This window comes from Candoia aspera, chromosome 15 (assembly GCF_035149785.1).
Source record: "Candoia aspera isolate rCanAsp1 chromosome 15, rCanAsp1.hap2, whole genome shotgun sequence".
Lineage (NCBI taxonomy): Eukaryota > Metazoa > Chordata > Lepidosauria > Squamata > Boidae > Candoia > Candoia aspera.
The window spans coordinates 1,666,797-1,692,358 of record NC_086167.1 but is presented as its reverse complement, the minus strand read 5'-3'; the positions used below and the strand labels follow the sequence as shown (position 1 = coordinate 1,692,358).

General features: G+C 43.4%; 2 protein-coding genes across 2 annotated transcripts in view; one reads left to right on the top strand and one right to left on the bottom strand.

Annotated features, from left to right (window-relative positions):
* RSPH14 (radial spoke head 14 homolog) overlaps positions 1 to 25,562 on the bottom strand; it is a 92,337-nt gene that overhangs the window by 31,976 nt on the left and 34,799 nt on the right. The window lies entirely within an intron of this gene.
* GNAZ (G protein subunit alpha z) overlaps positions 1 to 25,562 on the top strand; it is a 71,215-nt gene that overhangs the window by 18,266 nt on the left and 27,387 nt on the right. Inside the window, exon 2 of the mRNA XM_063315310.1 lies at positions 4,267 to 5,500. Coding sequence (XP_063171380.1) covers positions 4,778 to 5,500 — 723 coding nt within the window. The 5' untranslated portion in view covers positions 4,267 to 4,777. The remainder of the gene's footprint in view (positions 1 to 4,266; positions 5,501 to 25,562) is intronic.

Below are 25,562 nucleotides of genomic sequence, written 5' to 3'. Positions count from 1 at the left end.
TCGCAACATTGTTCTGGTGGCGGCAACAAAATACATCCCAAAGAAAGAGAAAACCAAGAAGGCAAAGTGGCTGTCTGCTGAGACACTAGAAGTAGCCCAAGAAAGAAGGAAAGCAAAAGGCAACAGTGATAGGGGGAGATATGCCCAATTAAATGCAAAATTCCAGAAGTTAGCCAGAAGAGATAAGAAATTATTTTTAAACAAGCAATGCGCAGAAGTGGAAGAAGACAATAGAATAGGAAGGACAAGAGACCTCTTCCAGAAAATTAGAAACATTGGAGGTAAATTCCAGGCAAAAATGGGTATGATCAAAAACAAAGATGGCAAGGACCTAACAGAAGAAGAAGAGATCAAGAAAAGGTGGCAAGAATATACGGAAGGCCTGTATAGGAAGGATAACAATATCGGGGATAGCTTTGATGGTGTGGTCAGTGAGCTAGAGCCAGACATCCGCTGGATAATGGAAAAAGCCAGGGAGTTTCAGAAAAACATCTATTTCTGTTTTATTGACTATTCTAAAGCCTTTGACTGTGGACCATAACAAATTGTGGCAAGTTCTTAGCGGTATGGGGATACCAAGTCATCTTGTCTGCCTCCTGAAGAATCTGTATAACGACCAAGTAGCAACAGTAAGAACAGACCACAGAACAACGGACTGGTTTAAGATTGGGAAAGGAGTATGGCAGGGCTGTACACTCTCACCCTACCTATTCAATTCCATTATCCAGCGGATACGCAGAACACATCATGCGACATGCTGGGCTTGAGGAATCCAAGGCTGGGGTTAAAATCGCTGGAAGAAACATTAACAATCTCAGATATGCAGATGATACCACTTTAATGGCTGAAAGCAAAGAGGAACTGAGGAGCCTTATGATGAAGGTGAAAGAAGAAAGTGCAAAAGCTGGCTTGCAGCTAAACCTCAACAAAACCAAGATTATGGCAACCAGCTTGATTGATAACTGGCAAATAGAGGGAGAAAATGTAGAAGCAGTGAAAGACTTTGTATTTCTAGGTGCGAAGATTACTGCAGATGCTGACGGCAGTCAGGAAATCAGAAGACGCTTTAATCCCTGGGAGAAGAGCAATGACAAATCTCGATAAAATAGTTAAGAGCAGAGACATCACACTGACAACAAAGGTCCACATAGTTAAAGCAATGGTGTTCCCCGTAGTAACATATGGCTGCGAGAGCTGGACCATAAGGAAGGCTGAGCGAAGGAAGATCGATGCTTTGGAACTGTGGTGTTGGAGGAAAATTCTGAGAGTGCCTTGGACTGCAAGAAGATCCAACCAGTCCATCCTCCAGGAAATAAAGCCAGACTGCTCACTTGAGGGAATGATATTAAAGGCAAAACTGAAATACTTTGGCCACACAATGAGAAGACAGGACACCCTGGAGAAGATGCTGATGCTAGGGAGAGTGGAAGGCAAAAGGAAGAGGGGCCGACCAAGGGCAAGATGGATGGATGATATTCTAGAGGTGATGGATTTGTCCCTGGGGGAGCTGGGGGTGTTGACGACCGACAGGAAGCTCTGGCGTGGGCTGGTCCATGAAGTCACAAAGAGTTGGAAGCGACTGAATGAATAAACAACAACAGTGAGGGATTGGGAGCCAGTTTGGTGTAGCAGTTAATGCACCAGGCTAGAAACCGGGAGATGTGAGTCAGGCACAAAGCCAGCTGGGTGACCCTGGGCCAGTCCCTCTCTCTCAGCCTTAGGAAGAAGGAAGTGGCCAACCACTTCCAAAAAACCCTTGCCAAGAAAACTACAGGGACTAGTCTGGACAGTCGCCAGGAGCACTTAGAAAATACTGTAAAAATTGCTGCTGACACAAAGGTGGGGATAGCAAACAATTTATAGGACAGTATAAAGGAGGGACGTGGTGGCGCTGCGGGTTAAACCGCTGAGCTGCCGATCGGAAGGTCGGTGGTTCGAAACCTCGCGGCGGGGTGAGCTCCCGTTGCTAGTCCCAGCTCCTGCTCACCTAGCAGTTCAAAAACATGCAAATGTGAGTAGATCAATAGGTACCGCTTCGGCGGGAAGGTAACAGCGTTCCGTGTCGTCATGCCGGCCACATGACCCGGAAAATGTCTACGGATAACGCCGGCTCTAAGGCTTGGAAACGGAGATGAGCACCGCCCCCTAGAGTCGGACACGACTGGACTTTACATCAAGGGAAACCTTTACCTTTACCTATAAAGGTTCAAGGGAATCCGAAGGAGCCCAAACAATGGGCAGAAATCGGCAAGATAAATTCAACAGGGACAGACGGGAAGTCCTTCAGGTGGCTAGGAATAATCACAGACATAATAATCACAGGCTGAGAGGAGAATAATCACAGGCTGAGAGGAGCCATCTTGGGCAGCAACACAGTCTGGACCAACAGGATGATACAGCCCCAAGGAAAACCAGTGGGGTCCTGGCCCCATCGGCAGAACCTTAGCGTCAAGATCAAGAGCAATCCTAGTTCTCCTCTATTCTGCATTGGACAGGCTGTGTCCAGTTCTGAAAGAACACTCCAAACTGGAGGGTATCCGGAGGAGACCACCAAGATGATAAGAGGCTAGGAAGGAAAAAACGATGAGGAACAGTTGGAGGCATTGCGTATGTGTAATCTGGAGGAGAAGACCAAGAGCAGCCTTGAGTAGAAGATGGAGCAGAATTGTTCAAAGCTCTTCCAGAAGATAGGACAGTGGATTTAAATGACCAGGAAGCAGATTTTGGTTGGAGATCGGGGGGAAATTCCTAGCTGAGCTGTTCAACTGGGGAACAGATTGCCTTTGCTGGAGGTGTTTAAGCAGAAGCTGGCCCTCTGTTGGGGGTGCTGTAGGAATGGGTTCCTGTACTGGTTGGACTAGATGATCTCCAAGTTACGATCTTTACATTCTGTAATTCTGTGATCCCAACCAAGTGTATGACTGACAGTGTGATACATGAACCCACCCATTGAAACAACCTTAATTATTTATTATTTCTCACTTATATTCCTTTGAAACTTAAGTGACTCATTAATTTTTGTGAAGCTGTTTACCGTGCAGATGTAGGGCCCCTCCATAAAGGAGGGGGGAGAGTGGCACCAGCCCCCAGGTCTCCTTAACACTGTGGGGTTTGAGGCCTGTGCTCCTTCAGGGAATAACCCTCCTGCAATGAGGGGAATGGCGGTTCTTAGAATCCTTGTGGTAGAAGCCAAGGGACAGTCCCAAAGAATGGAGTGAGGTGGAGGAGGAGAAATGGGGTGAAGGCCAGTAAATGTTACCCGTCTGGCTTTGACCTTGCTACAGCTGGCAATGAGGAGTTCCTTGCAGGAGGTAGACAGCTCTTCTGTCTTCTTAGTATGTGAATGTACGTAGGTATGTATGGGAAGTAGAAAGGAGGAAGTGTGGCTGCGTGGAGGAATGTATCCGTGCAGGGAGGTTGCCCAGTAAAAGCCTTGCCTGGAAGCACTGGTGGGTGGAGGAATGCAGGTGGTGCACTGAGCAACGAGCGGGAAGTGCGAGGGAGAAGGCAGCGCTGCACACCCTAAGAGATGGTCCAGACTTACTGCCATTTTGTAGGGCAACCAGATTGGGAGGGCTGATTTGAATGGAAGCGAGAAAAAATCTGTGACTTCTGCAGTTAGCAGTGCTTGTGTTATTTAAAGCCAGATCCTTTACAAAGCTGTAAGAGCTTTCTCTTTAAAAATCGCAATCTCCTCCTCTTCCTCCTGGTCCTCGCATTTGTTGCAGAGACAGCTGGTTTGCATCGTCCTAGCCTAGTTTTTGCATGATACAGCGAGGGGTTTGTCCTTCAGCCAGCTTGTTGCAGAGCCTGATGCTGTAAATCATTGATTTGTAAATGTCAATCTGTGATTCATAAATGCCAAAAACACAGAAGTGCCAAAGCACTAAGCATGGGTAGATGCTCTTGCAAGCCTGCTGTGCTTACGCAGAGAGGCGTTCCAATGCCAGACAGAGTGGTTCCACTTCCTCCTCTGCTCCCTTCCGCTTTCCTCTTGGAGCAAAGCTGGTTGGGAGGGAAGGAGGTCATGAATAACCCATTTGCTTCTCCATGAAATGGAAATACCGTACCAGGCTGGCAAGGCAAGGAGTTCTGCTCCCTGTTGGGCTAAGCACATATTCTCCACACTAATCCGCTTCTCCTCGATTGGGTTTCCCAAGATTAGCGCGCGCTCTCAAGCCTTTTCCGTTCACTAGGAGAATAAGGAGTTTAGAAACACAAAAAGAGACAGCAATTGAGTTGATTTATTCTTCCCTCTTCTTACAGGTGGAGACTGCTGTTGATTCATGCTCCCAAACCTGACCCCAGCCCTAAAGAGTTGCAGGAGAAGCCAAATACATGCAGCCCAGCTGGTTCCCAGGGCTTGGTCTGCACCTGAGGGCTGCCCTGCAAGCGCAGCTGGAAGACACATAACAAACTGAGGTGTATCCAGCCCGCATACAGTTGATTCCTTGCGTGCAGAAGAGGATGGCCGAACAATGCAGGAGAGCGAGGGAATAGGAGAAATTTGACCATTTTGTAGGAAAGGGAAGTTTCCCTCCCTTACTGGGAACGTGCAACTGTTTATTTTCACATACAAGAGTGCCTTGAGATCTGCCGCAATGGTGGTCTGTAATTGCTGGTGATGCATTTGAGTTTCATGCCCCTGCTGGGAGAGAAGTAGCTGCGGGTGGAGGGACATTCCCAGCCACCGCCCAGCTGTCCCGTCGAGACCCAGTTCCTGGAGCTCCTTCCTCGAGAGTCTTGGGTGGCCTCTTCTGCTAGTCTCTGCTGTACCATGGGATGTAGGCAAAGTTCGGAGGAGAAAGAGGCAGCGCGGCGGTCCCGGAGAATTGACCGCCACCTGCGCTCTGAAAGTCAGCGACAGCGGCGTGAAATCAAGCTTCTCCTCCTTGGCACCAGCAATTCTGGCAAAAGTACCATTGTCAAACAAATGAAAATTATTCACAGTGGCGGCTTTAATTTGGAGGCTTGCAAGGAATACAAGCCTTTGATTATTTATAATGCAATTGACTCGCTCACCCGCATAATCCGTGCCCTGGCTTCCCTGAAGATTGAGTTCCACAACCCTGACCGAGCCTACGATGCAGTGCAGCTCTTCGCTTTGACGGGCCCCGCGGAGAGCAAGGGGGAGATCACACCAGAACTGCTGGGGGTCATGAGGCGGCTCTGGTCCGACCCCGGGGTGCAGGAGTGCTTTGGCCGCTCCAACGAGTACCACCTCGAGGATAACGCTGCCTACTACTTGAACGACCTGGAACGGATCGCCGCCTTGGATTACATCCCCACCGTTGAAGACATTTTGCGCTCTCGGGACATGACCACCGGGATTGTGGAAAACAAGTTTACGTTCAAAGAGCTGACTTTCAAAATGGTGGATGTGGGTGGGCAGAGATCTGAGCGCAAAAAATGGATCCATTGTTTTGAGGGGGTTACAGCAATAATTTTCTGTGTGGAGCTGAGTGGATATGACTTGAAGCTGTATGAAGATAACCAAACAGTAAGTGGCCTGAGACTTTTCTTAGTCCGTCTGGACAGCCTCATTTTGGGAAGTCTGATAGTATTTGCTCTGTCCCTGAGTGTTAGTTCTGAACGCTTTATAAACTGCATCCTGCTAACAGCAGCTTGGTTTCCTATTGTCCCCCCACCCCCGCTGTATTTATGGAAGATGTTCATGTTCTCTATAGTTTAGTCACATCACTATAACTTACCGGAATGAAAGAGAAGGATTCCTTGCAAAATAATTGCCTATCAATGGGGGGGGGAGATATTTTCACTGGGAATCTGGTCAAAAGATACTGCAAAAGTAAGCAAAGGACATGAGATGGGTAGCCAAAGGACAGCAGGGGAAGGGGTGAAATCTTGGGGAGAGGTGCTGCCCATACAGGGGGAGTGTTTTCAGGGGAGAGCCTCTTCTGCCTGGGGAAGCTCCCCATACAAAAGGGGGCTCAGGATGAATTGGTGGGAAGTCTCCAGGGATAAGGTGGCTCTGCCCTGCAGATGCAGAGAAAGAGGAGGAGAGCATGCCAACTAACAAGACTGGAAGTTGTGTGCGTACTCACCTGGGGGGAAAACCCAAAAACTCAGTTGGCCTTATGTGGCAGAAGCATGTGCAGTAAATATCCTGGTGCTTGTAATCTGTCAGCCCTTTCCTTTTTACAAGCAGAATGGGAAAGCGACTCCTGCCTAAAGGATCTACTTGATTTCCACCTCACTTTCCCTAAGTGTAGCCCATCAGAGCCACTGAGTTATCTCACTTCTCTGGGAGCAGGAGCCCATTCTAGTGATTGTTTGACCTTGCTCACTCAGTCTGAATAGCCACAGTCTCTCTTTTGGTATGTGTGTGTTGAGTGTCCTTTGGTCAGAGTATAGGAGAGACAGTAGTTTGTGTATGTGCAGTTGAGAAAATCAGATAATTCTACAAGTGGGATCTCTCACTTACATGAAGCTGATTTGGATCAGTAGTTATTAATTCAATAAATACTAATTTTTCATCCTGCTGTGGAATCTAGCCTCTGGTCAAGGGGTAGATTCATACACATACACATGTGCACAGATATGGAAATATAGATGGGGAAAATGCCCAGGATTGGCTTTAGTAGAATTAGGCAATCTTAATTAACCAGATTAAGAAACTAAGCCGCGAACAAGCTGTCGTGTGTGCATGTATTTGCAGTATTTTGTCCATCTGACTTTCTGGGGCGGGGGGCGGGCAGTATCTCAAATTCAGTGTTAAATTTCTTTTGAGTAAATACGGTAAAATCAGCTTGGAATTTGAGCAAATGTGATTATGGAAATCTCTGAAGGTATAAAAGTGTTTCTAGACTGTGGCTTTCATGCTCCCAAACTTGACCTTTATTGTCAATTTTCTTTGAACTTCCAAAATCCTGGCTTGCTATAGAGTTTATCTATGATGGCAACGACCATCTGATAGAGCTTCTAACATCCACCTCTTCAGGTAACCCAGGACCTGGACGGTACCTAAAGCTAACGCACCGCAAATCCAAAGTGTGAGGGTCCATGAGTTCAGTTCCCGGGAGATGGTTTGAACCCCACAGAGTAAGTCCGAAAAGTCCCAGTAAAGAGTCCCAAAACCAGTCACTTGGTGCAACCTGTGGTCATTGCAACGGTGTGCAATCGGTGTATGAACCCTTCATTGATTATGGACTTTGGGAAAGATGTTACAACTTCTGGGAACTATTCCGTGGAGCCCCAGTTCCATTTGGTTCAGCCGCATTGTTGCACCAGTCTGTCTTTATATGGATCTCTAGAAGTAGGGCTGAGAGGCCTCTCCTGCCCTCTCTCCTTTGCACCTTTCTCTGCTCCTCTGGCCACCTGATGGACATTTTCCGGCTCTGAAATAGGAATACTTTCTGGAATTGAAGAAAAATCTCAGGGTTTCTTGTAAATACTTCTGACCACAATTCATCTTTGTGTCCACAGAAACTAAGAAAAGGTTTAAAGAAACACTTGTCTCACCTTGTACTGTTTTTGTAGGATGCATTTCAATAATGATGTAAGTCTCCATAATTGATATGCAGTTATGGAGAATGACAGGCAACTAGAGCTGCTTAATTCAGAGAGAGCTTTGTGCTCCAGCAAATGGTGGGAGAGTGAAATCTCATTTGAGTACTAATGCAGTTTATGGCTTTGGCAGAGAAGAGGGAGCTTACTGCAGTCTGGATAACACAGCCAACGTTCTTGCGTACAATAAAGATACTCTGGTATTAGATAGATTAAAATGGATCTGTGGAAACAATCTGGGAATGGTCAAGAATGGAGGAAGAAAGAAAATGTAGTTAATAGAGAATATTTGGGGATTATGTGGAATCACAGAACTGAAAGCTGCCACTTGAGCAGTGCAGAAATCCAAATAAAGGTTCCCAGTTGTCCCTGCAACTGCCTGGGATGGCCACTGGAACCTTCAGGGAAAGGGAGTGCCCCACCCTGGAGAGCGACAGAGGTGACCTTGGAGAAACTGTGTGGTGGTCTGGAGCAAAACATGATCCATGGCAGGAAGAAAACATTAGAAAGAAGCTCAGACTGGCTCTGTCTTCACTCTCTGGAGTGGAAGGGGGAGGGTGGAGGGAAAACGCTGTCAGTGTTTCCACAGCCTATACCAGCAAAGCAGAATTACTTGTGGAGTTGATCTCCTGCCCTGGCCTACCTTGGAGGGCCGACAGCCCCCCACAGGGACTTCCTCTGGGTCACTGACTCCACTGTTAAAGTGCTCTTATTGATAGCAGCATTGTTTTGGCATTCAGTGGGATTTCCCTTTTGTAGCGTAAACCCGTCACTCCATTCTGTTTTGGAATGGCAGAGAACAAATCTTGATCTCCTTATATTGATATTGACATCTTTTCAGGTAACTGAAGAACGCTGTCACTCCTTTCTCAGTCTTTTCAATTTTAATATTCCCGATTTCGTAATTCTCTCATCAGAACAGGTTCTAGTCCCCGGTCATAAGATCTTTACAACCATTTCACTGTTAACTCATATTCAGTTTACAATAACTGGAAACCATTTACAGTTTACAATCAGGTGAAAAACTTGTCTACGTGCCTCTGTTAATTTTATTCTGTTATGTTATGTTTAGTCCACTTCTTTCACCTATTAAGTTTGTTTTGAATTTTAATTTAGTCTTTTAGGGTACTCCATTTAGATGTAGGTAGTCCTTGTTTAGTGACTACCTCGGACAGCAACGGTTTGCAATTACAACGGTGATGAAAAAGTAACTTTGCAACCATTGCCCGCATTTACAACCTTTGCAGGTCTGTAAAGCAAAGGAAAGCTGAAATAAGATCGTAAGCACAGTTGCGGTTTCACTTAGCGACTGCTTTGCTTAACAACCGAGTTGCCAGTCCCCATTATGGTCGCTAAATGAGGACTACCTCTATTTCTTTAATCTCCCACATGCTCCTCATAGGAGAGTCTTTACTCTGGCATGAATTGGGGTGCTTCCCATTAGGACACCAATCAGCAGATACAGTACAGTAACCTCCTGTACAAAAGCCGCACTTCCCTGCACTCAGATATGGTGGGTGGTTGAATCTGCATCATGTGTGCTGTTAAAATGCCTGTTATATACCCAATGGCAATCAAAACTCATAGCTGCAATTGACATTGATTTTAATTGCTCCTGTGATGATGAGATTACAGGTAGTCCTTGTTTAACACCTACTCGTTCAGGTTAAGGCAACAGGCTAGAAACCAGGAGTCTCTGAGTTCCAGTCCCGCCTGGGGCCTGAAAGCCGTCTGGGTGACCTTGGGCCAGTCGCTCTCTCTCAGCCCAGCTCACCTCACAGGGTGGTTGTTGTGGGGAAAACAGGAGGAGGAAGGAGTATTAGGTATATTTCCTGCCTTGAGTTATTTATAAAAATAATAAAGGCAGGATAGAAAATAAATAAATAAAATAAAATAAATAAAAGTTATGATGGCGAACGAGGGGTACTTATGATGAGTCTTACACAATATTTTTTTGCAGGCTTGTGCCCCCCCCCCCCCCTTCCAAGGGCCGGTGTGTTCTTCAGAGTTTTATTAACCTTTTAAAAAGACTTGGCACCAAGAGAACTATGAAGAAAAAGAAAGGACCTCTTTATGATTTTTTTGTAATATAACAAAGGTTTGGCTTTGACAAGAAGATGCTTCCTTTAGCAGGTTTCATCTCTAAAAAGGAGCCACATCTGTAGCAGCAAGAAGCTCAAAAGGGCTTCAGCTCAGAGGCAAATGAGTCCATTTAACCATGTTTCTGCAAGTGGCCTCTTTGCTTCATTGGATTCCATAATAAAGCAATGGTATTGACCCAGGAATAAACCCTCTGGGGAGGGCTCACATGGAAGTCAATAACCTTCATGCCTGCAGAGTATCTTTTATGAGCTAACCCCCAGTCACATGCGTGTGTGCACGCGCGCACACACACACACCCTTGCTGTAGGTTTATGTCCTTGATGATTCCCAAAGCTGTTGTCACAGTCATAGAAAGGCAGCAAGTATTTACTGGAGGAGTACCAGCTCATGCATACTAATTCTCATATAAAGTAATCAGCTTATGTCACTTGACCTTTAGTTCTGTAAAGGACCAATGCACTTTTCTAGAGTCAAAAAAATCACAGCTGCATCTCCTTTACACTAAATGTCCAACCTGAATATTCCGGAACTAAGGGGCTTTATGGACAGTCTAGCAGCAATGTTTTCTGAATAATACAATGTTCGTGCAAGCAGCTAAGAGCACACTAATCCACAGCCCGTGTGTTTCCCACATCTTCTGAGTGAAAGAGAAATCGGCCAGACTGTAGTTTTGGTGCCATCTTGCTAAAGCAGGCCAGCAGCCAGGCCAGGTGTGAGGAATCCAAAGTCCGCTAGGTAAGCTAGCTGCTGAGCAACATCTGGAGGACTACTACTCCCCCTAGCAAGAATGTGGGGAAGTTAAAGTCTCAGCTATGCATCTGAGGGAAATATCTGTGTCACTCATTATAGCTGCAAGCACAGTGTAGTAAGTGATCATTATAATTTACACTGATGTTGTGCAAACAAATTAGTGTGCAATTCTTCCCTTGAGATGGTGTTGGCTACACAGTAATTCTAGGCTTTGCACCACTCCCTTAAGTGTCTACATGCCCTTTGCCGCTCCCCTCCAAATTAAAGAAAAATACATTTTCAGCCATGGGCAGCTAGAAAATAGACTGTTTCCTTCAACCCACTTTTATATTCCAGCTAGAAGAGAAGGCACAGAAGGGAGCAACATATCTCTGTACATAAGGCAACCTGACAAATTAAACATTGAGAGATTACGGGAGTCAAGACCATACATCCTAGAATCCTGAAATAATTTATCTTCTGTTTTCCATGTTAGCTCTGTTCTAGAAGATTAGAAAAGAGCCAGTGTAATGCTAACTTTTAAAATGCTGTGGCATGGGCTGAAGGTGAATGTTAGGCATATCCAGCCAATGCTAGGCATAACTTCTCTGATGGGTAGATGGGTGGAGAGTAGGGTTATGTTCAGTTGGAAGAGTTGCCTTGCATGCCAGTTGGACTTGGAAAAATGGAATATAAATGAAACAAAAAACAAATCTTGCCAAGGAAGTATCACCTCTACTATAATGTGCAGAAGTATAACCAGCAATCATCCTGGTTGCTCATACCTGGATATGCTCCAGTTTGGCAGTGTCCTCCCTAAAATGCAGTACTACTGAACTACTGAATACAACATTCGGTGTGCAATCTGTCCAGTACAGAAGAGAAAGGAACACGACTTGTCGTGATTGTAATGCTATACTTAGTCAATACCGCCTGTTAAAATTAATCTTGCTAGCTTCTGCCCATTGTTCCAGCTTTTCAAGTTCCTCCAGAATCCTGATTCTATCCCCTTCAGTCTGTCTGTCTTTCTGCAGATACAACTTTTTTGGTGGTACCCCTCAATAGTTACACTCATCTTCTGTTTCCTATACATATCCCTTTTAACCCTGTATATAACCCTTTTGAGAGCTAGTTTGGTGTCTTGGTTAAGGCACCAGGCTAGAAACCAGGAGACCGGGAGTTCTAGTCCTGCCTTGGGCACAAAGCCAGCTGGGTGGCCCTGGGCCAGTCACTTCTCTCAGCCCTAGGAAGGAGGCAATGGCAAGCCACTTCTGAAAAACCTTGCCAAGAAAACCGCAGTGACTTGTCCAGGCAGTCTCCCAGAATCAGAGACGATTGAACAGATTAAAAAAACCCACCCTTTTATTTTCAGTAGGAAAAATGTAAAGGCATGAGTACAGGGTAGGGGAGACCATACTAAGCAACACTACTTGCTACTTTTACATGTGAAAAAGATCTGGGTGTATTTGTCATGAGTAAGGATGGCGAGCGGGGGGCTCCCATCCAGACTGTCAAGCGCATGCGTAGCACTGAGGAATTGGTCAGCCATTCAAAGAGACACAGATCGGGACCGCCTTAACCCTTGGGGGTTATATGTCTGGGTTTTCCCACGCTTCTTCAGTTTGTTAGGATTCCTGTTAAGTACTAGCAATAAATATTAGAGACCAGCTCCTTGTCTCAGTGTGTTTCCTGGCTGTTAGGACAGTATTGGTGGACAACAAGCTGAACATGTACTCACAATGTGATGTAACTGCAGAAAGAGAAAAAAAATTCTAGGCTGCATCTAAAGGAGGAAGGTGTCGAGCTCAAGATAAATAATTGCTCCTTTCTATTCTGCACACCTAGACCACACTTGGAACCTTGTGTTAATTCTGGGCATTGCATTTTAGGAGGGACACTGACAGACTGGAGCGTGTCTAGAGGTGAGCAGCCAAGATGATAAGGGACTTGGTCTAAACAACTCAGAAGGAAGCATTGGAGGCGTTGGGTATGTTTAGTCTGGAGAAGAGAAAGGAAACATAACCATCGTCTTCAAGCGATTGAAGGACTGCCTTGTAGGAAATGGAGCAGAATTAGTTGTTCCACAAGACGGGACAAGAAACAATGGGTTTCGGTTACAAGGAAGATAACCTACATGAAGCTGCTGCGCAGGTCATCTTAGTGGTACAGCCTTAGGGTAAAGGTAAAGGTTTCCCTTGACATGAAGTCCAGTCGTGCCCGACTCTAGGGGGCGGTGCTCATCTCTGTTTCAATGCTGAAGAGCCGGCGTTTGTCCGTAGACACTTCCGTGGTCATGTGGCCGGCATGACTAAACGGTACAGCCTTAGTACACTGATAATACCCAGTTACCATCTCAACCCTGAGCCGCCAAGGTTCTGTTTCAGTGTCTGGAGGTGGTGGGAGTCCAGATGGGCTAGGCTCCTTGTTTGCTCTTACATTCTTACTGAGATACCATACTCTTGACTGGACCCATGTGCTGAAATTCCTGGACTCAGTACATGCCTATGCTTTCACATATAGTTCCGCTTTCCCCCATTTCTTTGGTCTGTTTCTTTTGAATATCCTTGCAAGACATTCATGTGTTTCACCCCAGCATGTTCAGGAGCACCTCCTAAATTGTAATTGTCCTTCTGCATTAAGACTTCTGTTTGTTTCCCATAACCTGTGCATTAAAATAGAGACCCTGGAATACTTGGGTCACCTAAATTGACCTATTTCTTCCTCTATGTACATGTTCATTTTGTATGCCTCTACATCCTGTATACTCTTACCAATCCTGTTCCCAATATTTGGCATTGCACTATTTTTCCCCTCTTTCACACTACTCAGTTTAAAATCCCTGGATCAGGTTTGCGAGGCATTTCCAGACACATTCCTTCCTTGGCAGTCTATCTCTTGCCAAGAATCCTTTATCTCAGAAATGCCTCCTGTTACTGAAGAATCCAAACTGTTCCCACGGGGACCATCTGCATGGCCAGTTGTTCATTTCCAGTATTCTTTTCCATCCTTCGGGGCCACATACTAAAACATAAAGGAGTGAAGAAAACATCTCCTTTGCCCCCCGCTCCCTCATGATCCTACCTAGGGCTTCACAGTCCCCTGTAGTTGTGTCATTTGTTTCCATTGGGATCAGCAGAAGGGAATATTTGTCAGTGGGCTTTTAGAATCCTAAATGTGTGTCCAGGAAGGCAGCATGTCTCTCTTCAGATGCTCTCTGTCCAACAGATGGTTGCTGAAGACTCTGTTGGTAGGGAGTCTCAGATGTCCACCACTTGTCTCTCCCTCTTCAGGTCCGAGGCAAGAATCCCTCCCTTTTGCCAAGCTTCTGGAGTCCTCTTCCTCTGCTGCTGAGCCTCGTGGCAGCTGCTCTTTGTTCAAGGTCGAGAAACATCATCTACAGTGAGGAGTGGAATCTGTTCTGAAGCTCCAGAGTTTAAGAGTTCTTCTTGACATCCTTGGCCTTTGGGCTACATTCCTTCATTTCTCTGTCCCACCAATTTGGCTTTCTTTTGTCTTCTAGGAAGCTTCTTGCTACCATTGTTCTCCACAAGTGCTTCCTGACTCCCATTCAAGAATACTCCTAGAATACTCCACCTTCCCTGATAAACTGGGCAGTGGATAGTTTTGACATGTTGATACCTCTCAGGGAAAAGTAACCATTTCATTTTGTTAGCAGTAGTAGTAGTTTGATAGCCATCATACTGTCAGTGGTTGTTGAATAGTTTACTCTGTTTCAATATTATTTGTAGAAGAAAACTGAGAAGGAAAGTGAAGGAGAGCAAAGGCTGGGGGGTTCCCAGGTTTAGGCAGAATCATACAATCTGAGATTTGGAAGAAGTCATTTAGGCTAAAGTTCTGCCCACTGCTCAGTATAGAAATCCTAATTAAAGTATTCTGGTCAGTTGTCTGCTTAATCTGTGCTTGAATACATCCAATGAATGGGAGCCCACCCTCTCTCTGGAGACTGTTCTGTTGTTTATCTGCTTTTACTATGTGGACATTTTTCTAATACTGAACCAGAATCTGCCTTCTGTAGCCTCATTCTACTATTCTAGAACGTATATTCTAGAATAGTAAAGAAAAGACTTCACCTCCTGCTCTGTGACATCCTTTCAGGTTTAGTAACAATTTTACAACTTTTCCAAGGACATTCCAGCAGTCTCTCTGATCCTACCCATCCACCTTATCTGTTGACTTCCCTTTTTTTCTTCATTCAACTTGCCAAGCATAATCATTTTGTCCACTATTTGCCACATTGTATGTCCAGAAGCTTGTGACTTTCTATTTGCTGATCGTTGCCTGAAGGCAGCACTTAGTTTGTATTATGTCCAGGGCTGAATGCTTGCTGCTGCTTGCAATCCACACCTCATCTTTTTCTCTCTTTCTCCGTATCCAGCTTTCACTGCCATCAGAAAGACCACCGCCTTAAGTATTCTGAGCTATCTACCACCATTTAGTTGCCATCAGTTGGGCATTCACTAAGCATGCAGGTTGATGTTACCTTCGTTTTATTATGTATCATTAACTTGGCTTTTTCACTTTCTACTTTTACTTTTATAAAGAGCTCTTCTAAGTCTTCTTTACTTTTGGCTAACAAAGTGAGTCACTTGCCTGTCTTAACTTGTTCACACTTCAAGCTCTAATTTTGATTCCAGCTGTTCTCTTTCAGTCCTGCCATTCTTATAAGATACTTGCTAAGTTAAAAAGATATGGGGACAATAAGCATCTACGTGTATCTCCCTCCCTTCCCTGTGCTGAACTGCTGCTTTCCAAACTTTTTGCTCATTATTTTTTGAAGGAGTGATTACAGTAAGGCATTCTAGCATATTCATTATCCTTAGCCAGTTCCACATTTTGGCATAATCAACAAAAAGACTTTATATGAGCTAATGAAGTGAAGGTAAACGTTCTCTTTTGTATTCTCCTCATCTCTCAATTATCCATCTCAGGTTAGCTCTCTGAAACCTGCCTGCCCACATGGCATTTCTCCCTCCATTTATATATCTGTTCTTTGTAAGATCTTAAGCTAAACTTTGTGTTAAGAAATGTCTGCATTCTGCTTGTCTTCCATCTTCAGTGTAGCTGTATAGGCAGTCTCTTTCCGCCTTTCATATGCCTTGACAGAGACCTGTCAGGATGTTAATGACTTCTTCTCCTGCACCTTTAAGCAGTTCAGAGCATGTCTCATCTGCACCTTCCTCCTTGCCAGCTTGTTCACTGTCTACTGCATACAGTCTCTAGTAGGGTTGGTTCCTGGTTATGTTCTCTATCTATATATGTTTCTGTCATTTTGTAATCCCATTTGTAAAAGATTTCAGCATAGTGTTTCCACCTTCCTTCTTCATTTGTCTGTCAAGCTTTTCCATGATTTTGTTGAGAACTCCTACCTTAGCTATCAATTTTCCAGTGATTTCTTTGATCTAAGAACCTTTGCTTCCATTTTTTATTATATTGTCCTGTTTGCTGACATTCTTGAATATATTATTATTTTTTGCTTGAAAGTTTGTATTCAGACATCATATTAGCTTCTTCCTAACTGAGGCTTTCATTTCCATATTTCTCTAGCAATCACGATAATTTGTTCTGAAAGCCACTTGGATCTTTTCATCTTTTAAATTAAAAAAAATATTACTTTGGTTTTCATAATATCTCTTCTGTTTTCCCATAGCTCCTCAACTCCTTCATATAAGTTAAGTGTACCTTACATTGATCTTTTATTCTGACCTTTCTCCTGTTGTTTCTGCCTGCCACACCAGATCTAGTAGAGAGGGCATGCTCCAGGTCCCTTCTGCAGGTGGTCCTCGTTTAACGACTACTTGTTCAGCAACGGTTTGAATTTACCATGGTGCTGAACAAGTGATAGTTATGACCTGTCCTTGAAGTTCTGGCTGTTGCAGCACCCTCAAGGTCATGCAATCACAAATCCGGGTACTTGGCAACCAGCCCAGACTTCCCACTGTCGCAGCATCCTGCGGTCATGTGATTGCAATTTGTGACCTTCGCTGCCAGCTTCCCACAAGCAAAGTCAATGGGGAAGCTGGCAGGAAGTCAGAAGTTGCAATCATGTGAGGTCCTCACTTAATGACCAGTGTGGTCCTCACTTAATGATGGTAACCAGGGACTGCCAGAGGTGCCATTGCTAAGTGGTGAGGTCACGTGATGTCGCACTTTACAACTGCATTGCTTAGTGATGGAAATTCCAGTCCCAGTTACAATGTTACGCCTTCTCAGTGGCTGTACCTGCTCCGTGGAACAGCACCCCCTGCCCCGGAGATTCGAATGGCCCTAACCCTCCTGGCCTTTTGCAAGGCACTGAAGACCTGGATGTTCCCCCAGGCATTTGGGTCTGGGTGGAGCAGAGCTCTGCTAGCATGGGTGTGTAATGTTTTTGGGAGGGTTGTTTGTTTTGCATCTTGTAAACTGCCCAGAGTCACTTGTGTGAGGTGGGTGGCTATATAAATAAATAATGAATAAATAAATCATTCTCCAGGCCATAATCTTTCTGGCACAAGTACTCTATTATTGATTGATTGATTGATTGATTGATTGATTGTATTTTTCCACTGCCCATCTCAAAAACGACTCTGGGTGGTTATCTATCTATCTAAGTTACCTATCTGAGTAGATCTATCTAAGTAGAACCTATATTTTATTTATTTAATTTAAAAGATTAGTAAGGTTATCTTAGAGCACAACTCTGGGTGGCTCACAACAACAATAAAACCAATATGGAGGTGGAGAGGGTTCTCATGGCTATGAGTTCAGCCACCTGTGTCCCTCCTGGTTGTTGAAGCTGAGCGCCAACCAGCCGCTCAACAACCTTCCCTAGAAAGGAAGACTGGAGACTGGATGAAAGTCATCCAACAGTGTTGGGTCTATGGATGGCCTCTTGAGAAGGGGGCACACCACCACTTCCTTCAAGGCAGGGGTTACCACCCACTCTGGCAAAGAGGCATTATCCACTGCTTGGATCCAACCACATGTCATCTCCTGGGAGGCCTTGACCAAACCACCTCAATGTATATCTCCCATATTGGTCACTAGTACTCACATTCTTTCATCAGCCATTCATTCTTGACCCTTCTCTTTTTGCTTAACAATGCACACTTCTCAAGTGTCTCATTCGCACTGTATTCAGTATTTGGATATGTCTGTGTCCTGTAGAAACATGGACTTCAGCTCAGTATAAATAGTATATCATAATTTGTGGAAATTAGATGCCTCAGTTTCGAAGATATATAACTATGCAATTAGTTTTCATTTCCATGAAACACCCAGAAAAAGTTTATTAGAGTTCTTTTAAACCTCATACAAACTAAAAAAAGGCAGAAGAAGAAAAAGAAAGAGCAGAAGGTGCAGAAAAGAAAGACAAAAAAAGAAAAAAATAGAGAAATAGAAAAGTATGAATATAGTAAAAAAGAAAAATATAAAGAAGGGACTTCCCACCTTCATCACAAGAAGTATAAACAATTTTAGTAACTTATCACCTCCTCTTAAAATACAACAAATGATCTCTTCTTCCCATATCCCATCTCTTATCTATAAACAAATCCATAAAGCATTGTCATTTCAGTGCTGGTGTCAGTAGAAGTCCAGTAAAAGTTACCAGATGTCATGTTCACTGTTTCAACGTATAGTATACATCGTAACGTTTCACATGCCATGGCGCTGACCCGCGTTTCTGTTTGGGAGGGAGCTGCTGTGAAACCTTGTGCCAAGCTCTGTATCTGTGTTCATTTCAATGGAATGTGTCTGGGTTATGTGCTCTGTTCAAGGACTTTTCCTGCAGACCATCAGAAGCCGTTAGGAGCACCTGGGATTGTGAGCTTGGGAAGATTCTACTGGGGGAGGGATCTCATTTGCACCAAGGGTTTTTAGTTGGCATTTGGCGCACTTTTATCATTCTCAGCTTTCTCTGTGATCCTGCTTACTATTCTTTAATAAATCAGATATCTTTGCATTCCTGCTCATGAGTCTGATGGTGTTTTAGAATAGACATTCATTACACCAGAAATAACAACATATCTCTTTTAACCTTGATCAAATAAACCAATTTCCTCCTGTTTAGTTAAGACACCATTTGATATCTAATCATGGGCTGACAGTCCTAAGTATTTTAGAACTCTCTCTAGAACTAGAGGATTTTTTAAAGTTTTATGAGTTTTACTGAGTTTTCTTAAGTATTAGAAGTGAGGGACCAGGAATACTAACGTGCCTGGCACGAGTAAGAATGGCAGTGTGACCAAGACAGCTGCAAAGAGCTGCATCAAGAAGCACGAGCGTAGAAAAGCTTCAGAACAACTGGAAGAAGGTAACTGAAAAAACAGGGCTGTCTGAGCAGCAAAAGAAGATACGTAAGTCTGCCTTGCCTCTTAAGTCAACAGCTGATGAGTATCTAACCTTATTTGACTGGGACTCTGACAAGCTCTCATCCTCTGAGGAGGACTTTTTATGAACAGAATTATAAAGTGAATTGACCGGATCTGAGACACCTGATATCATACAAGTTCTTAACGTCTCGTACCCAACTAATTGGCATCTGGAAGTGCTAAGAAGGGTTGTACCTGGTTAATACTTGATGAGAATCCTCCAGCAAATCCCACAGCTGTACTTCAGCCGAAAAGTGCCAGTAGGAAGGAAGGGAAGCCAGTTCCATATTGTTTGCAAGAAAATCTATGTGAACAAGCCCATGAAGTCACGGGATGTTGATCTTATTCAAAGGATCCTTTATCTTTAGTGCCTTAGAGTTCACGTTTTCTTCTCTTTGCTATATTTCTAATAAAGATGATAGCTACTGCCGAGCGCAGTAATGACCCCGTTTCTTGGCTATATTAACATCTTACATTGCTTACTTGGCAGCCATGTATATTTATTTTGTACTGTGACTGTTTTAATTGTAATTGTTTAATTGTTTTGTAGTTTTTTATTGTCGTAAGCCGCCCAGAGTCACTTGTTGAGATGGGCGGCTATAGAAATTGAATGAATGAATGAATGAATGAATGAATGAATAAATCTGCTGATAATTGGATAAAATCAATCTATTCCTCTCTTCATCCAACAGTTTGTGATTAATTAAACTGAAATTTGATCCAGGCTCTGATTTTTTTTCTTCTAATATTTTTTTTAAAATATTAAATATTAGCAATCTAGGCAAATCTAGGGGGGACGCGGTGGCGCTGTGGGTTAAACCGCTGAGCTGTCGATAGGAAGGTTGGCGGTTCGAAACCGCGCGGCGGGGTGAGCTCCCGTTGCTCGTCCCAGCTTCTGCACACCAAGCAGTTCGAAAACATGCAAATGTGAGTAGATTAATTGGTACCGCTTCGGCGGGAAGGTAACGGCGTTCCGTGAGTCATGCTGGCCACATGACCCGGAAGTGTCCTATGGACAACACCGGCTCCAAGGCTTAGAAACGGAGATGAGCACCGCCCCCTAGAGTCGGACACGACTGGACTTTACGTCAAGGGAAACCTTTACCTTTACTAGGCAAATCTCAAAATCTGAGAAGGCTGGTACTACTGATACTTTTGATTTATTACCTTTATAAATTAAATGTATATCCACTTCGGTTATTTAACATACCAAACTTAGCCTTCATTAAATGTTTACGTGACACACAGTTTAATCTATTTGCCATGGTTAATAAAGAATGCAATTGTTTTGCTATAAGAGCAGACATAATCTTATTTGAAAGTAGGTTTCACACACACTGGATCCTTCCGTATTAATGATCGTTAACGTCTTGCCTTTTCCCTTATTACCTGACTTGTAACTGAACTTACAAGGGACACTTCATTTTGAAATGGCATTCTCCATGTAGTCTGTTCAGTCTAGGCTTTTTTTTGGTGTTTGCTTTTGGGAATTGTCCTCCAACTGCACTTCCAGTTTTTTTCTTTCCGCACCGCTACTTTTAGAAGCATCATACCTGCTTCGCTTAGTATCAGGAAGTTAGCTCATTTCATTCTCTTTCTACGCTGTTTTTTTTACTTGTATAAAATTTCCTGTGGGCTTTGCTCGTAGCAAGGTAAGATTAGAAATTAATGGTCTTCATATTTTCAGAGCAATCATTTACTTGGAGTTCCTAATTCAATTGCCAATCTGCATCTTAAGCCTGATTCTGGATGGCCGGCCTCCTGGTTGGAACACCTGGCCTAATTTTCGGACTGGCTCTCCTCCTCGTCTCTTGCGTTTTGTGACGTCTTCCCTGACAAAGAATTCTGGAAAATTGGAGAGCGTGTGTGTTTTGTGCAGTTTTGGTCAGTTCCATTAACAACATTACCCAACTCTGGAAAGTGGATCTTTCTCACAGGCCGACACAGCAGTGTTTTCTGCAATTCCCTATGATAGTCTTCCAGGTCATTAACAGCGCATTGCCTCTTCCTTCCTGAGCCTTGATAGCCGGTCACAGTTCTATCACGTGGGTAAGCTACTTCTGGAAAGGGATGCCTTGAAGACACACGTCTTTGCACAGAGGAAGAAGAGATCTGAATGGCGGGGGAGCAGCCGCATAAAAGGGGCGGGCCAGGAGGAGGGCCTTGTTTCTCAGTCGCCTCCGGCTGTTGCTGATCCAGTGACGTGAGTTCCCCAGGATCAGAAGCAGCTGCTGCTTTGAGTTCCTGCCATCTCTTACCAGGCTCATTTCCCAGGGAAACTTCCTTACAGCTAAGGATGTTTTCCTCTGTTTCTGTCCTAACAGCCAGGAAACACACTGAGACAAGGAGCTGGTCTCTAATATTTATTGCTAGTACTTAACAGGAATCCTAACAAACTGAAGAAGTGTGGGAAAAGCCAGACATATAACCCCCAAGGGTTAAGGCAGTCCCGATCTGTGTCTCTTTGAATGGCTGCCCAATTCCTCAGTGCTACGCATGCGCTTGACAGTCTGGATGTGAGCCCCCTGCTCGCCATCCTTACTCATGACAGTTTCCATGCCAAAGTAATTAACATTCTTAACAGCCACCTCCACCTTTTGTTTTTTCCCAGATCGGCTAGGACCTAGTTGCCATGGTGATCTCATTCTCTCCTTCCCCTACCTGCCCTTCTGCTCCCTTCTTCCTCTTTCCTGCCTTATGTGACCCACTTCATAGATTGTTATTTAACATCTGGCAGTTCTCCAGGAATATTTATTCAAACCTTTCTTCATCCACTCTTGAAGAAAACTTTACTGTACTGGATCCTTAAGGTATGCTAATTACTGCCTTATATTGCTCCTTCCCTTTTTGTCAAAAATCCTTGAGAGGGTTGCCCTCTCACAGTTCATTGAACCAACCACAATCTTGCCCACCCCTTCCAGTCAGGATTCAAGGTAGGTCATTCAGCCAAGATGGGTGTTGAATGACGCTCCAGTTGCCAAGAGTCAGTGCCTCTCCTTGGTATTAGTGCTGTTAGATCTATCCATAGCAACTGATACACTTGACAAGGCTATAGTCCCTGAGCATCACTGGAAATTGGTTCCAGGCATCTCTCTGTGGACCACCTTTTTCAGGTATTCCAGGCTCATTGTGCTTCCCAGGGCTCGGTCTTTCAGGGGGTGTTCCCCAAGTTTCTGATCTTGGTCTTTTTTTTTCTCGTATAATCTTCCTCTTATAATTTCACAATGAGTCTTTAAATATTAGCTGTGCCAATGATACTCAGGTTTTTAGTTTTCCTGAGATAAAAGATGTGTGGTTAAATCTGTACATGGACAAGACTGATGTCCTGGTATTTCAGCTGGACCAGGTACTTTGGGGTTCTGCTAGATAAGTGTTTCTCAACTTTAGCAACTTTACGATGTGTGGACTGGCTGGGGAATTCTGGGAGTTGAAGTCCACATATCTTAAACTTGCTACGGTTGAGAAACACTGTGCTAGATGATGTGCTCTCCCTTTGGCCATTTGTAGTGGCAACTGTAAAAGTGTGTCATCTTCACTTATTGAACATTCACTGGATGAAGTGGTTCCTGTCATTGCATGTCCAATAATTCAAGTTCTGATGGTCTCTCATCTGGACTACTGCAACAATCCATGGGTGGGTCTCCCTTTGTCCTCTCTTCAACTGCTAACTTTGCAGTACACCTTGTTTTGGTCCTCCCTCATTTTTTCCATGTTTCCTCCCACTGCAAAGCTTCATACTGGTTTGTAGTAATATGATCTGATGGGACAAATGGAGCTAGGCAGGATCTCCCAAACTATTTCATCCTCTTTATGAACAGTTTTTTCTTCCTTTGAATGCTATTCATTAATTCAGTGCCCAAATTTGTGTTTGCATTTACACTTCTGTAACAGTAGGTAAGCCTCATGTGGTGCAGAGTGGTAGGCAGCAGTATTGTGACCGAAATTCTCCCCACGATCCAAGTTCGATCCCAGCAGAAGCTGGATTCTCGAATAGCCGGCTCAGATTGACTCAGCCTTCCATCCTTCCGAGGTTGGTAAAATGAGTACCCGGCTTGCTTACTGGGGAAGGCAATGGCAAACAACCCTGCTCTATAGTCTGCCAAGGAAACGTTGCAAAGCAGCATCCTCCCCAAAGGGTCAGACATGACTCGGTGCTTGCACAGGGGACCTTTTACCTTTCACACCAACCCAGTAGGTCAGAGAGTAAAATAAAATAGAGAAAAAACTAGTCCAAAATATTAACAAAACCAGGAGCCTCCAGATTGAAAAGGCAGAGACCTAATGAAATATTATTGTTATAAGAGGATATCAAACTGAAGTGTCATCAGGAACTAAACAGCCTCTTCCAAATCAATTTAACTGATGTTTCGTTATCTATAGTATGGAATAGTAGTATTTATGAAGACTTGTTTATTTTTCTGGTATTAAATAGAAAGAAAGCCATGCAGAAACAGAAGATATATTGCTGAATTAACAATTAGAATCAAGCCATAAACCTAACCCAATTTTGGATTTAGAAAAACAGTTAAAAGTAATAAGGAATCAACTAGATTTAATAGAAGTAAATGAGACTTCCAAGAAGTTAAATTTTGTCAAATGAGAGTATTTTGTAAAAAGCTGTAAGTCAGATAAATTGTTGGCATATTAGTTGTGGAAGTAACAGGACAAAATAATGATTACATCTGTTTAGGATGGAACTAAATGTCTCTACAACAAAAGATAATTTGTTACTATAAATCAAACAATTTGTTAATTATTATTCCAGAATATATGACGAACAGGCATTTCTTAACTGAAACCATTTATAATTATCAATGCTGATCAGACTGGACTTTTCTGAAGAACTACATGAGAGAAAATATCATATATATTTTGAATGTTATTGATAAGATAAATTAAAAAAATGAAAACTGGCTATGATCTTTCTCGATGCAGAAAAGGCTTTTGACAATTTAGAATGGTCCTTTATAGTTGCAATTCTGAAAAAGATGAATTGTGGCTCTAATTTTCTCACATGGATAGAGAAGAATTATGAAGAACATGCACAGCAATATGGTTTTGTGCCGGGTTATCAGATCAATAAAGATACAGTCAAGTGAAAGTACACCCCATTGAAATTATTGACTTTTTCAACATGTTGAATTTACAGATATTAGTTCTTCATTTCAACAATATTGTTAGAGAAAAGATATAATATGATATATTATAAAAGATATGATATATTATATTTACCATTTACATTTTATAGTCCATTATATAATTTAAATAAACATAAATACAAATTTCACATGTGGAAAAAAATAAGTACACCTCCACATTTATCACTACCTCAAATACCAAAAATTAGACTCAGGTGCACCAGATTATGCAAATGATCTGGTGCAAATGATTAGAACATCTAAATGTCAGATGTTCTACAGATGTTTGATTTGCTCTTTGTTGCTGAAGTATGTGGCATCGCCATGCCTAGATTGAAAGAGCTCTCTGAGGCCTTCCAAAAGAAGGTTATAGATGCCTATGAGTCTGGGGAGGAATTGAAAAAGATCACCAAGCAATTGGACATCAATCAGTCCAATGTCTGGAAGATCATCTACAAGTGGAGAAGATTTCAAACAACAGCCAACTTGCCCAGGGCAGGCCTTTGCTGGTCAAGGACTAAAATAAAATGATTGACTGACTGCTCAGGCCAGGCCTTCCCACCAGGTTCAGCCCAAGAGCAGAATGCAAGATGCTGAAAAAAGTCCCTAAGGACCCCAGAATTTTGTCACATGACCTACAGGTAGCTCTCGTCACTACTGATGTCCAAGCGCATGACTCTACCATTAGAAAGAAGCTGCACAAATTAGATCTACATGGGAGGTGTGCCAGGAAACCTTTGCTGTCCTTTCTGGGCATCGGGGCAAGACTGACATTTGCTCGTGAACACCTAGGCAAAGACCAGGACATCTGGAACAATGTGCTCTGGACCGATGAGGCAAAGATAGTTATTTGGCCATAGTACCAGAAGACATGTTTGGCAAAAACCAAAGATGGCATTTCACCAGAAGAACCTGATACCAGCTATAAAGAGCGGTGGTGGAAATGTTATGGTTTGGGGCTGCCTTGCTGCATCATGGCCTGGTCAGCTCACCCTCACAGAATCTGCTGTGAATTCTTCATTGTACCAGAGGGTGCTTGAGGATAACGTGAGAGCATCTGTCAGAAGACTCAACCGAAAGTGGACCATGCTACATGACAGTGACCCTAAATATTCCAGTAAATCCACCAAGGAATGGCTGGGGGGAAAAAAAGAGAAATTCTGAAATAGCTGAGTCAAAGCCTGGATCTCAATCCCGCTGAGATGCTGTGGGGTGATTTGACAATGGCTGTCTATGCAAGAAACCCCTCCCACACCACTCAGCTGAAAAAATTCTGCAGGGAGGAATGGGAAAAAATCCTTCCCAGTCAACGTCAGAGCCTGGTAGACAGTTATAAGATACGCCTACTTGAGGCTGTTTCTGCCAAAGGGGGCAATACCAGGGATTAGAACCAAGAGTGTACTTACTTTTTCCACAGAAGGAATTGGCATATCTGTTAATTTTTTGTTGAATAAATGATTGCGAAGTCAATTTTTCATACTTAAAATATTGGTATGTCCACATAAGTTTAAAAAAAAAAAAATTACATGGGGTGCACTTACGTTTTCACATGACTGTATAACCCGTATGTTCACATGGAATTTGACAGAAGAAGAAAAGTAATACCTGAATCTAATAACAGGGTTTAACATTATTGCAAAAAAGGTCTAATTCTTAGGAATTTTCTTTAAAAAAATAAGGATTTATTTTAAAATAATTA